General features: G+C 37.0%; 1 protein-coding gene across 5 annotated transcripts in view; it reads right to left on the bottom strand.

Annotated features, from left to right (window-relative positions):
* The window catches only part of tmco4 (transmembrane and coiled-coil domains 4), a 61,531-nt gene that overhangs the window by 18,938 nt on the left and 27,120 nt on the right, over positions 1-15,473 (bottom strand). For 3 of the 5 annotated variants that reach the window (XR_012398719.1, XM_073939396.1, XM_003201227.7), the window contains 8 exons: positions 14,127-14,262; positions 12,614-12,788; positions 12,485-12,512; positions 10,585-10,714; positions 8,271-8,368; positions 7,438-7,581; positions 1,964-2,083; positions 237-401 (listed from right to left, as the gene is read on the bottom strand). Coding sequence is in view for 4 of the 5 variants with exons in the window: in XM_003201227.7 (XP_003201275.3) it covers positions 237-401; positions 1,964-2,083; positions 7,438-7,581; positions 8,271-8,368; positions 10,585-10,714; positions 12,485-12,512; positions 12,614-12,788; positions 14,127-14,262 (996 nt within the window). In the remaining variant the exon portion in view is untranslated. Of the gene's footprint in view, positions 1-236; positions 402-1,963; positions 2,084-7,437; positions 7,582-8,270; positions 8,369-10,584; positions 10,715-11,128; positions 11,330-12,484; positions 12,513-12,613; positions 12,789-14,126; positions 14,263-15,473 lie in introns of those variants that run through there. The other 2 variants (XM_073939397.1, XM_073939398.1) reach the window with 2 other exon arrangements.

Genomic DNA, 15,473 nt, shown 5'->3' with positions numbered 1-15,473 from the left:
TCTTTTATCCACAGCAATCTAAAACTGTGTGGGAGAGAATGTTGCCGCAGGTCAAAAGCACAATAACCACTCAGCAAAACACTACAAATTTTAGCACCGTCTCGTCTTTTATTTTAATACACTCATGCATGAAACTCAACTATAGCACTTCAAAAAAAGAATGCAAATTTGGATAATGAAGCCTGAGAAAAAGTGACATTCTTATTTGTGTTTTATAACAGTAAAATCCAACCTACCTGAAAGCACGGTGTATTTTAGGGCCTCTTGCGCTACGACGCTTACAAGCCCATCCCATAATGAGTCCAGAATAGAGCCTAGGTCCTTTAAATACCGCGATTCCCATTTCAGACAGTACTGCTCACCACAGGCTCCTAGACTGGACCAGGGAGCCTGAAACGAACCTGTCATAAGAAAATTTGTCATTATATAAGGGTATACTCACACTATGTACGGTATTCTTCGTCTACCCAGACGGCCTGCACTCACATTACATTCAGGCCTGGGTACGCTTACATCATTGATGATGCGCTGTTCAGTAAGCGCTTTCACTCAGCACAGTAGATATTTCTATAGTTGTATCGGTTTAGTCGGTTGATATGCAGTGCAGTCAGATATTTCGCCAAACAGATCAGCCATGCCGAAGTGAACCGTGCCTGAGCCCGATTCAGAGCACTCACACTTCTCAAACAATCCAGGAAACGGGCATGGGCACGGTTCGGATAGCATAGTGTGAGTACGCTCTAACATTATATATAGGCGCTCAAGGCTGCAGAAGGCGATATAGGCTTGTTTTAACAGCAGATGGTGCTCTAGGCTAGTATTTAACCAGAGGTGGAACTCTATGCCAGTTTTAACAGCAGATGACACTCTTGGCTAGTTTTAACAGCAGATGGTGCTCTAGGCTAGTTTTTAACCAGAGGTGGAACTCTATGCTAGTTTTAACATCAGATGACCCTCTTGGCTAGTTTTGACAGCAGATGGTGCTCTAGGCTAGTTTTTAACCAGAGGTGGCGCTCTATGCCAGTTTTGACAGCAGATGGCACTCTAGGCTAGTTTTTAACCTAAGGTGGCGCTCTATGCCAGTTTTAACAGCAGATGGCGCTCTAGGCTAGTTTTTAACCAGAGGTGGCGCTCTATGGTAGTTTTAATAGCAGATGGCGCTCTAGGCTAGTTTTTAACCGGAGGTGGTGCTCTATGGTAGTTTTAACAGCAGATGGCGCTCTAGGCTAGTTTTTAACCGGAGGTAGCGCTCTTTGCCAGTTTTGACAGCAGATGGTGCTCTAGGCTAGTTTTTAATCTGAGGTGGCGCTTTATGCCAGTTTAACAGTTTTTTTTTTTCAGCAGACGGTGATCTAGGCCGAGTTTTTACCCAGCAGACGGTGATCTAGGCTAGTTTTTTTCCAGCAGACCGTGATCTAGGCTAGTTTTTACCCAGCATATGGTGCTCTAGGCTAGTTTATAACTAGAGTTGCCGCTCTATGCCAGTTTTAAAAGCAGACGGTGCACTAGGCTGGTTTTACCAGCATAAGGCTCTCTAGGCTAGTTTTTACCAAAAGACGGCCCTCTAGGGCAGGCTAGTTTTCAAATAGCAGATGGCCTTCTAGGCTAGTTTTTACAGGAACCAGCGCTCTAGGCTAATTTTAACAGCAGATGTCACTCTAGGCTAACTTTTTTTCCCCCAACAGACGGCGATCTAGGCTAGTTTTTGACCAGCGGATGGCCCTCTAGGCTAGTTTTTTCATCATGCTTAAATTAAATTCTTGCGTATCTGCTTGTTTTGAATGCTTTTATTGTCTGAATTTTGTTAGTTTTTAGTTTTAGTCATTCTCAATCATTCTTGTCCATCTAACACTAAGATTGTCATAGAACGTCATGCACACCTAGGGTGAATAAGTTTTGGACTGTGGCATAATAAAAGCTCTGCTGTTTTCCTTTCTACAGATTTAATGTTAATTGCACTTACTGTATTTGCCGCTGCAGAGCCAGCCTGTCACGGCTATAGTGAGATGAAGATGCTTTCCAGAGCTCATCGGAAGAAACTCGAACTCCTCGATAGCACCAACACGCTTGTTCATTTTATAGCCTGCAAAAATTTGTCAAATATATTCAGCTGTGACTATGTTTAAATATACAACAATAAATAGTAATAAAATAGTTGAAGTCAGAATTATTAGCCCCCTGTATAATTTCGCCCCCCCCCCCCAATTTCTGTTTTTAACACATTTCGAAACATAATAGTTTTAATAACTCATCTCTAATAACTGATTTACTTTATCTTTGCCATGATGACAGTAAATAATATTTTACTAGATATTTTTCAAGACGCTTCTATACAGCTTAAAGTGACATTTAAAGGCTTGACTAGGTTATTTAGGCAAGTTAGAGTAATTAAGCAAGTCACTGTAATGACCTTATTCTAAAATGCGGAAGTGCGCCTGTTTTCGCGATTGTTTTAGAACTTCGATTCAGTCGCCTATGGGAGAAATGACTAGGAATAATAAACGGCAGAAAACGGTCAAACTACTTGCTCTACAAACAAATGTTTGCATGACTATACAGACAAAGTAGAATAATATAATAAGGAAATATCAGTTTGCAACACCAAACTGCGAAACGAGCAGTTTTTAATTTCTAAAAATGAATGGAAGTGAATGAGACCGGAAGTCTTGAGCCAAAAAGATTCAAATGGCTGCGCCCGCTCGTCGGGGAAGAATAAGGTGAATAACGATGGTTTGTTCTGTAGACAATCGAAAGTAAAATTGCTTAACAATATTTATTAAAATGGTGTTAAAATTTTTTTTAACTGCTTTTTTTAAAACAAATAAGACTTTCTACAGAAGAAAAAATATTATAGAAAATACTGTGAAAAATTCCTTGCTCTGTTAAACATCATTTGGGAAATAAAAAAATAAATAAATAAATAAATTAAAAGGAGAGCTAATCATTTTGACATCAACTGCATATGTAATTTATGTAAAAGTGAATTTTAGCACGGTGAAAAACCAATCAAAGCAACTCTATTAAAGATGAAGTTTCTCAAGAAGAAATATAGAGAGGGACAATATAGATTGAAGCACTAATAATGTACTCAAGTAAAAGTAAAAAACACATTTAAGTACAATTTCTGAAAAAGAAAAAAACTACTCGATTTCAGTAACTTAAGTTTTTCATTCATTCATTTTCCTTTGGCTTAGTACCCTATTTATCAGGGGTCGCCACTGTGAAATGAACCGCCAACTATTATGGCATATATTTAATGCAGCAGATGCCTTTCCAGCTGCAACCCAGCACTGGAAAACACCTATACACACTTGTATTCACACACACACACACACACACACTCATACACTACGGCCAATTTAGTTTATCTAATTAAGCTACAGCATGTCTTTGAACTGTGATGGAAACTGGAGCACCCGGAGGAAACCCATGCCAACATAAGGAGAACATGCAAACTCGAACCAGCGACCTTCTTGCTGAGAGGCAACAGTGCTGACCACTGAGCCACCATGCCACGTAATTTGAGTTTTTGTAATGTATTACTTTACACTACTGACGAAAACTAACAGAGTCTCAGAGGTTTGGACATACAAGGCTGAGTTATAATTGACAAAATTTTAATTTTTGGGTGAACTAACCCTTTAATATGCTACGTAACTCACCTATATGCTATATAAATGCAGGTTAACTATGTTTATATTTATATATATATATATATATATATATATATATATATATATATATATATATATATATATATATATATATATATTAACTTATAAAACTGTTAAAAGCTATTAGTTACTAGTAGTTAGTTAAATAGTTAAAGTTATTGGCAACTAATAAAGTTATGGCAACTAATAACCTTGACCTTTTCAAATGTGACTGTATCGCATTAATATGTGGGATGTTTGTGGATTGATGATGATGAACACCGTAATAGCAGAACCAAATGCAGCATTTATTTAGCAGGATTGTCATGTAGGCAGAGATCATAGCAGGTTGCAAAACAGTACAATAATGGTTATCCAAAATCGTAGTCAAGCAGGCAAAGGGTCAGGCTATGTGGCTAAGGATCAATACATGGAAGAACAAAGGGGAGGCTCGGAACACAGAAGACTAGACAGGAAAATACTCAGACATGAAAACATTACAATATAGCAAGGCTCAGTCCTGAGGTGTCTGTGTGTGCAGCTTAAATAGTGTGTGTAATCGGTCCTTGACAATCCTCTGGTAGTGTCTGTGCAATCAGTCAGGATGAGCAACATGTGTGTGTGGGCGGAGTGCATGTATGGAATTGTAGTCCAAAAGTGGCGGATTTGTAGTCCGTGAGCTGCTGTGTGTGAATTTCAGCGATCTATAGAATTAATTAAGGGTGTCACGATCCTTCAAATCCTCGATTCGATTACATTTTCGATTCTAAAGTCACGATTCGATTTTCGATTATGAATAATTAATTAATTAATAACGAATTAATTATTTGTAGCCTACCGTTTAAACTACCTGACTTGCATGGTCTTTGTTTTACCCATAAACAAATCATACAGTAAATGAATAAAGATAAGTTACACACATAATTACCACCTGTCAATCACTTTTTTCTGCAGGACTCGTGAATAGGCAGTGATCTGTGTCGTTATAATGGCGTCGGTAAAAAAGGTGCACAACCAACAGAAACCAGCCAACAGTATCTGAGGTGTTCGCTAAAATGACTAAGTACTTGTGTGAAAGTAAAAGATGGATGCAGTCTACTGACCCGCTGACTGCCTTGACCCGCTGTCTCGAGCGCATGACAATGTGTGTGCGTCTTTGTCTGTGTGTGAATGTGTGTGTGTGGTCACGTGATGTGCGTTTTCAGCGGTAGTGAGGAAGGAGGGCTGCTCAGAAATGCTACACGCCAGTATGGATGTGGATCGTTGTCGTTCAAAAACAAAGACATATTAGTGTAAACAGGGCCTGAGTGTGTATTTTTCGCGAGCGGATTTGCAACGGGTGCGGGGCGGAGGATCACGATGCGCCCATCGTCTATCATCCCAACCGTAATACGTACATAGCAGAGCTTGCAAAACTGTGTTTTTTATTTTGTCGACAACAAGAACGTTGTCAACATAACTAACTGGAAATCCAAAATACTTCCACACCGGCGACTTCATTGAAAGAGGAGAGGGTTTAAGTTCTGTCGACGGGTCTCCTGCGTCTGCAGTTTAACGAGCACTTCAACAAGCCTGTTTTTTTCCCGCTTGGCAAGCCAAGCTGACGTGACATGGGGGCGTGGCAGCATCGACGATTCTATTTTTTGATTCGATAATCGAAGTTGAGCATAAATTTTGATCGATTTCGGTGACACCCTTAGAATTAATTGCTGGTGATCGTGACAATATGCACCTTTGGTAAAGCTGCTTTGAAACGATAATCATTGTGAAAAGTGCAATACAAATAAACTTGAATTGAAGTAAACTGAATTGAATCTGCAAACAGAAATAAAAGCAGCACACACACACACACACACACACGCACGCACGCACGCACGCACGCACACACACACACACACACACACACACACACACACAAGCTGCACTTTAAGAACTATACCCTAAGAAAAAATATCAAGCAACTCCAACAACCTTGAGCTCAGCACACTTTGAATAGCAGCTGACAATGTGCTCTGCTGGAAATCAAGATTATATAAAACTCTATTTGAAGCAGAAGACGAGCTGCGACTTCATCATTGTCTTTCTGCTTATTCATCTGCTCCTCTTTTGATTCTTTAACACATGTTACTGATTAAACGTGGCATTGAAAGGGTTGCAGGAATCATGCAAGAGATGATATGAAGCATTTAGTGGAACAGAAGCTTCTATAGACAGACTGAACTGCAGTCATGTTATCCAATAAATTAATAAAGGTATGAGGAATAAATGCTGTGTACTGCTGCGCTCTTCAGCTCTTGGGCTCTTCATTCTCACAATTCACAATAACCTTCAGGAGTTTCAGTGTTTGAACATCTATTAGTTAATTCTATTAGCGGTTTTTAATTTTTCATTTGATGTCACTTCTACAGTATTGCTGAGACATGACTGCAGTGTTTGATATTAGTTTGAAATAGTTTTTAATACTTACTTTTAATTTCAGTTTGGTTCAATCATTTTGTGTTTTTTCCCCTAATTTCATTTATTTATTTTGTCTTTATAATATAAGTTATCATCAAATCATTTTTCTTTTAAATTTAGATCTAGATTTATTTAGTTTTAATCAAAATGCTTGAAACTTTTGATAACACAAATTATACAGAAAAGTTCTATAAATGGATAATAATAATAATAATAATAATAATAATGGGCGACGAAGTGGCGCAGTAGGTAGTGCTGTCGTCTCACAGCAAGAAGGTCGCTGGTTCAAACCTCGGCTCAGTTAGCGTTTCTGTGTGGAGTTAGCATGTTCTCCCTGCGTTCGCGTGGGTTTTTTCCGGGTGCTCCGGTTTCCCCCACAGTCCAAAGACATGCGGTACAGGTGAATTGGGTAGGCTAAATTGTCCGTAGTGTATGAGTGTGTATGTGTGTGTGTGTGTGTGTGTGTGTGTGTGTGTGTGTGTGTGTGTGGATGTTTCCCAGAGATGACTTGCGGCTGGAAAGGCATCCGCTGTCTAAAAACGTGCTGGATAAGTTGGCGGTTCATTCCGCTGTGGCGACCCCGGATTAATAAAGGGACAAAGCCGACAAGAAAATGAATTAATGAATGAAATAATAATAATAATAATAATAATAATAATAATAATAAATTAATTTAATAACAAAAAATTAAGTAGTAAATAATTATTTTAATTTCCATTTAATTACCAAATTTTTTTTCATCATTAAAAAAGAATGAAAGTAACATAATAGGCTTCACAGTCCATAGCATGGTTGCCAAGCAATAGAGAAAGTTGAAGTCAGAATGATTTTTTTTTTTTTTTAAATATTTTCTAAATGATGTTTAACAGAGCAAGGAAATTTTCACGGTGTGTCTGATAATATTTTTTTCTGGAGAAAGTCTTATTTGTTTTATTTCGGTTAGAATAAAAGCAGTTATTAAGTTTTTAAAAAACATTTTAAGGTCAAAATTATTAGCCCTTTAAGCTATTTTTTTGATAGTCTACAGAACAAACCATCATTATACAATAACTTGCCTAATTACCCTAACCTGTCTAGTCAACCTAATCAACCTAGTTAAGCATTTAAATGTCACAAAGCAATATAGAATGTCTTGAAAAATATCTAGTCAAAAATTATTTACTGTCATCATGGCAAAGATAAAATAAATCAGTTATAAGAGATGAGTTATGAAAGTTATTATGTTTAGAAATGTGTTGAAAAAAGATCAGAAAAACAGGAAATTGGGGGAAAAAAATAAACAGGGGCTAATAATTCAGGGAAGCTTATAATTCTGACTTGAGCTCACCTGTTAATCCAGCACCTGCGGCTCCAAACAGTGAGGCCATGATAGCGATACCTGTAGCTGATCCCAGAACAGCGGCTCCACCTGCACCCAGCACTGCTCCTGCTCCAGCAGCCACCAGAGGAGCCGCCAGTCCTCCTGTAACCCCTGAAAAACACACACACGAAATTAAAGATATGAATCAACAAAGAAATGTAATTATATATATATATATATATATATATATATATATATATATATATATATATATATATATATATATATATATATAAAGAAGGGTGACATGTGGCTTAGTGGTTAGCACTATCTTTTCACAGCAAAAAAGTCACTGGTTCAAGTCCCTGCTGGGTCAGTTGGCATTTTTGTGTGGAGTTTGCATGTTCTCCCTGTGTTGGCATGTGTTTTCTCCAGGTACTCCGGTTTCCCCCAAAGACATGTGGTATAGGTGAATTGAATAAACTAAAGTGTGAATGAGTGTATATAGGTGTTTCCCAGTACTGGGTTGCAATTGGAAAGGTATTCGCTGTGTAATACAAATGCCAGAATAGTTAACGGTTTATTTTGCTGTTGTGACCCCTGATAAATAAAGGAACTAAGCCAAAGGAAAATGTATGAATAAGTAATAAATAAATAATAAACCTTTGGATGTAAACCTTTTAAAAATAAACCTTTAAATGGCCCAAAACAAACAAAAAAGCAAATCCCAATATGCTTAATTTTCTTAAGTACATTTGTTTTTAATCACTCAACCAACCAATCAATCATTTAAAATCAAGCTTTATTTCCTTCATGCATGTCTTTATCAACATTGTTCTTCCCTTGACATTCACACTCACCGATGACTGTCCCTCCACCCACAGTGGCCAGCCCGATGAGCAGGTACCGGCGCAATTTACGACCACGCTCTTTCTTCTGCCTCCTGGAAGACTCTTCTCTGTGGAGGGAAAGTCAATCTGATTCATGACAGGCTCCAATGTGAAAATGAATAAGCACCAAACTGAAAGGAAAAACCTTGACCCTTGCATACTCCACATACAGCATTGCACATCGCACAAATTAAAAGATAGAAATTAACAAAAGCATTCAAAGCTTGCACTCATGTGAAACACACTGATGTGCTTTCATTGCTTGTGGAATGAGACTGATGAGCATGCAGTATATCTGTGTGATCGGCATTAGGACATTAGATACAATTACTCTATAACACACTCACCGACCACTTTATTAAGTACACCTGTCCAACTGCTCATTAATGCAAATTTCATATAATAATCAGCCAATAACATGGCAGCAACTCAATGCATTTAGGCATGTAGACATGGTCAAAGACGATCTGCTGCAGTTCAAACCGAGCATCAGAATGGGGAAGAAAGGTGATTTAGGTGACTATAATGTGCCATGTTTGTTGGTGCCAGATGGGCTGGTCTGAGTATTTCAGAAACTGCTGATCTACTGGGATTTTCACGCACAACCATCTCTAGGGTTTACAGAGAATGGTCCGAAAAAGTGAAAATATCCAGTGAGTAGCAGTTCTGTGGGTGCAAATGCCTTGTTGATGCCAGAGGTCAGAGGAGAATGGCCAGACTGGTTCCAGTTGTATGCAGAAGAGCATCTTTGAATGCACAACACGTCCAACCTTGAGGCAGATGGGCTACAGCAGCAGAAGGCCACACCGGGTGCCACTCCTTTCTGCTAAGAACAGGAAACTGAGGCTACAGTTGACACAGACTCACCAATTGAACTACTGTGACATTTGGATGGTAGGGTCAGAATTTGCTGTCAACAACATGACAGCATGGATCCAGCATGCAATCGGGATATGACAATAATTAACCAAGAAAAAGTAAAAGCGAAGCAAACACTACCAGATTACTAGGGTATAAATACAGCACTACAACATATAAAAGAGAAAGATTGACTTAGAATGCCATTTACTTGTTTTATCATGATTTGATTAGCTGTAGTTTGAAACGTACACTGAGTTTTTCTCCTCTAAGGTCTTGATATGCGGTCTCTGTCACCATCTTGTGGCGGAACATCAACTGCATTTGCTCAGCTCAGTGTGACAGGCTGATGGATGCCGATGAACTGTATCTCAGAAATTATAAATATTTAAAATAGGCACTACACTTACAAATACATTTCATAGTTGCAATCTAAACAACTTTAAATTTTTAATTTATTGATCTGCTGTCACTCTACGTAGGCTGAGTAATACGGAAGGGTGAGGAGGCTGTATGAGCGCTGTTATTGCAGAATATCGCACGGCTATCAGCCAATTAGATTTTAGAACCAGACAGAACTATAGTTATCCTGCCTTATAACTATATAACATATATAATATATACATACATATACATATATATACATATATATATATATATATATATATATATATATATATATATATATATATATATATATACATATACATATATATATATATATATATATATATATATATATATATATATATATATATATATATATATATATATATAGTTATAAGGCAGGATAACTATATATAGTTCTAGTTTTGGAGTGGCCATCACAAAGCCCTGACCTCAATCCTATAGAAAATTTGTGGGCAGAGTTGAAAAAGCTTGCGTGAGCAAGACAGCCAACAAATCTGACTTGGTTACAATTCTCTCGTTATTCTGGCATTTAGAAAATGTAAATCGTTTATGTAATCCTGACCGACCTAAAATTGTAAACTTTTAGCGTTTAGTATGATTTACTATCAGACATGTTTTTAAAAATAGTTGTGTTCCTTTTTTTTAGAGTGTATGTAAACTTCTGGTTTCAACTGTATGTGTGTGTGTGTAAATACAGTTTTGATTAAACAATTTATATAATAATTATTTTAAATAAAAAGTATAAACTACCTAAAAATAATATAAAAAGATTATTTAAAAAATATATATATACATATATTGTTAGATTAATTGACAAATTAAAATATAAAGCCTAAAATACTCTAAAATAGTGGACAGAGGCCGTCCCAATCTGCATCGACTTTTCGTTAGTGAATGTGCAGATGGAAATAATCTTTTGTAAATAATCCAGCAGTGAAATCAGTGAGCGGCTCTTGCTGAAAACCTCCCCATAAAGAGGCAGCAGCTGATGATGATGGGAAGACGATTCACTTACGCGCTCTCCTCTCCGGCCTCTCTCAATTTCTCTCCGAGAGTCTCTTCAAAATCCTCCAGCTGCTGTTGGGTCACTCGCAGCAAACAGCTGACATGGCGGATCAGCACACGGGCCCGGGCATCATACTGTCCTGCCGGAGGACAATCCCAAAGCCCTCAAATACCTTATAATGTTTCATTCATACACTAAAACATTTGTTTTAAATTTCATGTAAAGAAAATGTATGTATGCATGTATATATATATATATATATATATATATATATATATATATATATATATATATATATATATATATATATAGTCAGGTTTATAAATATTTGAACATCGACACAATTCTAACATTTTTGGGTCTATAGACCAACACAATGGATTTGAAATGAAACAAGATGTGCTTTAACTGCAGACTGTCAGCTTTAATTTGAGGGTATTTACAACCAAACCAGGTAAACACTGTAGGAATTACTACAGTTTGCATATGTGCCTCCCACTTGTTAAGGAACCAAGAGTAATTGGACAGAATATTAATCATAAATCAAACTTACACTTTCTAATTCTTGATTGCAGATCTTTTGCAGTCAATTACAGCCTAAAGTCTGGAATGCACAGACATCACCAGACGCTGGGTTTAATCTCTGGTGATGCTCTGCAACCAAGTATTAAAAAATGCAGTTAAAGTACATCTTGTTTCTTTTTAAATCCATTGAGTTGTGTCGAATTGTGTCGATGTCCAAATTAAAATGATGCTTCATGTAAAAATAAAATAAAACATGTATTATGTAGGGATGTAACGGTATCAGAATTTCACAGTACGATAATACCTCGGTATCAAAGGCACGGTACGGTATTTATTGAATAATTTACAGAAAAAACAAAACTAATGAAAAGACTCGAAAAAAGTGCCAAAAGTGTTTATTTACCTTAGCACTGAACATATCGATGACATACAAATTAGCCATCTATCTGTAAGTTTCGAAACAGGAACTTCAATTTTTCAATTTTAATAACAAAAAACTATTAAACCATATAAAAAAAATAGTTTCAACTTCTATCATCAATCATCACTCACTCACTTAGAGATGGGTTTTTTAAAGAAAATTATCAAATAACTATAATCTGGTAAAAGACCCTCTCATTTGGGACTGAGGTTTCTGGGACAGAGAGATATGATTTAGGATATGATAAGGTTGACAGCAGTGGGTAAAGTTGTGCATTGTCTTTCCACCACTTGAGAGGACAAGCCATGAGTGAGATAGAGGTCTCTTTGCGGTACAAGTCAATGTCTGCATCAATCTAACAAGTGTGCGGTGTTCTGCAGTCCCTAAGACTGTTTTTAGTCGTATTCCCCAACTTATATTTCACCATAGTCTGGCAGTGCCTGCATATTGTTTTTGTCTTTGTCTGTCACCTTTTGTCCTTTTTCGTATCTTTTTAGAAAGATACCGAAATGCTTCCACACATCTGACTTAAATCCCGCTTTAGGTTCGATCATTTCCAGCTTTTTTTCTTCCCCGCTACTAGCAACACACTCCATTTCCGCATTACTGCATCTGTAGTGACAACAGACCGCAAAGGATGATGGCCACGCCTAGGCTGATGGGAATTGTAGTTCCCGCTACCTCCCAATCGCTTCATTCGCCTAAGCAAACTTTTCTTAGAAATATAGTTTTATTGAGTCATGCGCCTACGGTAATATTGAAAAAAATTACTATTGCGGTATAACGGTATTTACAATATTGTTACATCACTAGTATTATGTACTACTTTTCAGGTTCAAGTATATTTATTATTTTAAATAATAGATTAATTATAAACAATTGTTGTAGAATAAAAGACATTGTGATGCAAATTTTCATTACATTTAAATTGATACTGAAATTGAGTGTGTAACAGCAACTCACCATCTTTGACTGAGAATGACACGAGATCCTGTAAAACAAAAACTGTGTTATAAAAGCAAACATCACAAGCATTGATTCGCATAAGCATCATTATTTATACAGGTCTTCCAGGTGTGTTGACGTCAGTACCTGAGTGATGGGTAAAGCTCCGGCTCTGAGCAGCGGTTCTGCGTGTAGGATGGAGAGGAAAGTGTCTGAGCCTTCGAACCCGAGCCCTGCCAGAAACGCCTGCATCACCGGCATCACAGACTCATCCAGATTCAGCCACTGCACCAGAGCCTCCAGATACGACTCACGAAAACTCCTGCATTGTAAAAACAACCCCAAACCTCAATTAATGTGAGAGAAGTTCATTTTAAAAAGACAAGTATGCATGAAATGGATTAAAAGTGCAAGTAAAGTTATAATATTACTATAAACACACAGGGCGTCACAATGGCGCAGTGGGTAGCACAGCAAGAAGGTCGCTGGTTTGAGCCTCAGCTGGGTCACTTGGCATTTCTGTGTGGAGTTTGCATGTTCTCCCCGTGTTGCCGGGTGTCTCCGGGTGCTCGGGTTTCCCCCACAGTCCAAAGATATGCACTATAGGTGAATTGGGTAAGCTAAATTGGCCGTAGTGTATGTGTGTGAATGAGAATGTATGGGTGTTTCCCAGTGATGGGTTGTGGCTGGAAAGACATCTGCTGAGTAAAACATATGCTGGATAAGTTGGCGGATCATTCCCTGATTAATAAAAAGGGACTCAGCCAAAAAGAAAATGAATGAAAGGATGAATGAATATACACACACACGCACACACACACACACACACAAACATATATATATATATATATATATATATATATATATATATATATATATATATATATATATATATATATATATATACACACACACACACATAAAATTACAGTTGAAAATAAAATTATAAGAATTTTTAGTTTGCCTGCAATAAAATGTATAAAAATATTTTTAAATCTGGAAAAAGTCACTATAATAAGCCCCCTTAAGAAATTATTTATTTCAACTGGTTACAGAGCAAACCACTGTTGTCCAAAGACTTGCTTATTTAACCTAGTTAAGCCTTTAAATTTCTTTTTAAGCTGAATAATATTTCAGTCATTCATTTTCCTAAAGCTTAGTCTTTATTTCAGTGGTCGCCACAACGGAATGAACCACCAACTATTCTGTCACATGTTTTACGCAACTGATGCCTTCCAGCTGCAACCCAGTACTGGGAAACATCCATACACACTCATTCACACACACACTCATACACTAGGGCCAACAGAGTTTATTTAATTCACCTATAGCGCATGTCTTTGAACTGTAGGGGAAACTGGAGTACCCGGAGGAAACCCACGCCAACAAAAGGAGAACACGCCCAGCCGGCACTTGAACCAGCAACCTTCTTTCTGTGAGGCGACAGTGCTAACCACAGAGCCACCGTGCCACCTCTAAATATAATATTTATTCATTCATTTTCTTTTCGGCTTAGCACCCGGAGGAAACCCACGCCAACATGGGGAGAACATGCAAACTCCACACAGAAATGCCAACTGACCCAGCCAGGACTCGAACCAGTGACTTTCTAGCTGTGTCGCCCCCGTTAACATACTTATGGTTATAAATTATTATTTACTTTTGTTCAGGTCCATGAAACAGCTGACCCAGGGACACTCCACATAACCCAGCATAAGCAAAGCGTCCCGGTTCACTCAACTGTTGACCAAACACTTTCTCTGCTGATGACCGGTCATGTTTCTGTCCTCCTCGATCTGTAACGATGACAATAACAAATTGTGAAAATTAATCCTATCATTTATAGAATTTCAGCATCAAATACAAATTCAGTCCTTCACATTTACATTGCATGTTTATAATCGAGATTCAAGAAGTAGTCAGTCGCCTTTTCATTCGATAAAACGGGTGCCATTTGTGTTCACAGCATTTAATGAGATATACCAAACAATTGTCCTAAAATTAGGATTCCAAAAGCTTAAATGTATTAATTCAATATGTGTGTCTCTATTTCTATAAGATATATTTATTGAAAATGATCCTTACTTGTTTTTGTAAATATTTCATGATTTGTGTGTGTCCCTTAGTTTCACTTACAGTACAGTACCACCACATCACACTAACTTTTGCTTTAAATAACATGACAAAACAAGAATGAGGGTTTCTGTAAATTTAAGACATTTCTAAGACCATTATAATTACATTTTAAGCCTCATAGAGGGCTCAAATGGAAAAGGTTTTTATTTGCCCGTTCAAACTTCTTTTTTATAATTTAATACATGTAATAATAAATATGTAATTTTTCAATTCTGAGGAAAAAAAGTTTAAGGTTGTGTCAAAACAACCAAGCTCTAGTTGTATACATAAACTTTTTTTCAGCATAACATTTATTTAAAAATGTTTTAAAGGTTTTACAAACTATAATAAACTAAATGTATGCACAACAGTCTCTAGGTCAAAATTGTATTCCTAAATAAAAAGTTTTATTGAGATGGATTGTTGGTGATACATTTATTTACTAAATGTATAAATTAATTTGATAATTTATATACGTTCACCATCAAATGCAAATCCAGTACTTCACATTTTCATTGAATGTTAATTATCGAGATCCAAGAAGTATGACTATTATTTTTTTATGAATACGTTTTGTTTCTTAAGTTATTAATCACAATTATGGTATAAATTAGTGCTGTGGTTGCATAGCAACGAGTACATCCTTTTCAAATATGAATACTCAGCCCTGTTGACCCGTTTGATCTGCAGTCTTAATATTTTGCACACGTTCTTCATCTCATGAAGAGCAAATCTGCCTCTTGGACTCAGTTTCAATGCATTTGATTGTCTGTTTATGCACTTTTTGAGCTTGTGACTGGAAGGCTGCAGCTTCCAGATTGAAATAAACTAAAACATCAAAAAATTTGGCATTATATGACACTATTATATCATATACTTCTTGATGCTGTAA

Source organism: Danio rerio, chromosome 23, assembly GCF_049306965.1.
Source record: "Danio rerio strain Tuebingen ecotype United States chromosome 23, GRCz12tu, whole genome shotgun sequence".
Lineage (NCBI taxonomy): Eukaryota > Metazoa > Chordata > Actinopteri > Cypriniformes > Danionidae > Danio > Danio rerio.
Note: the sequence above shows the minus strand (reverse complement) of the source record. Positions and strands in the feature narration are given on the sequence as shown.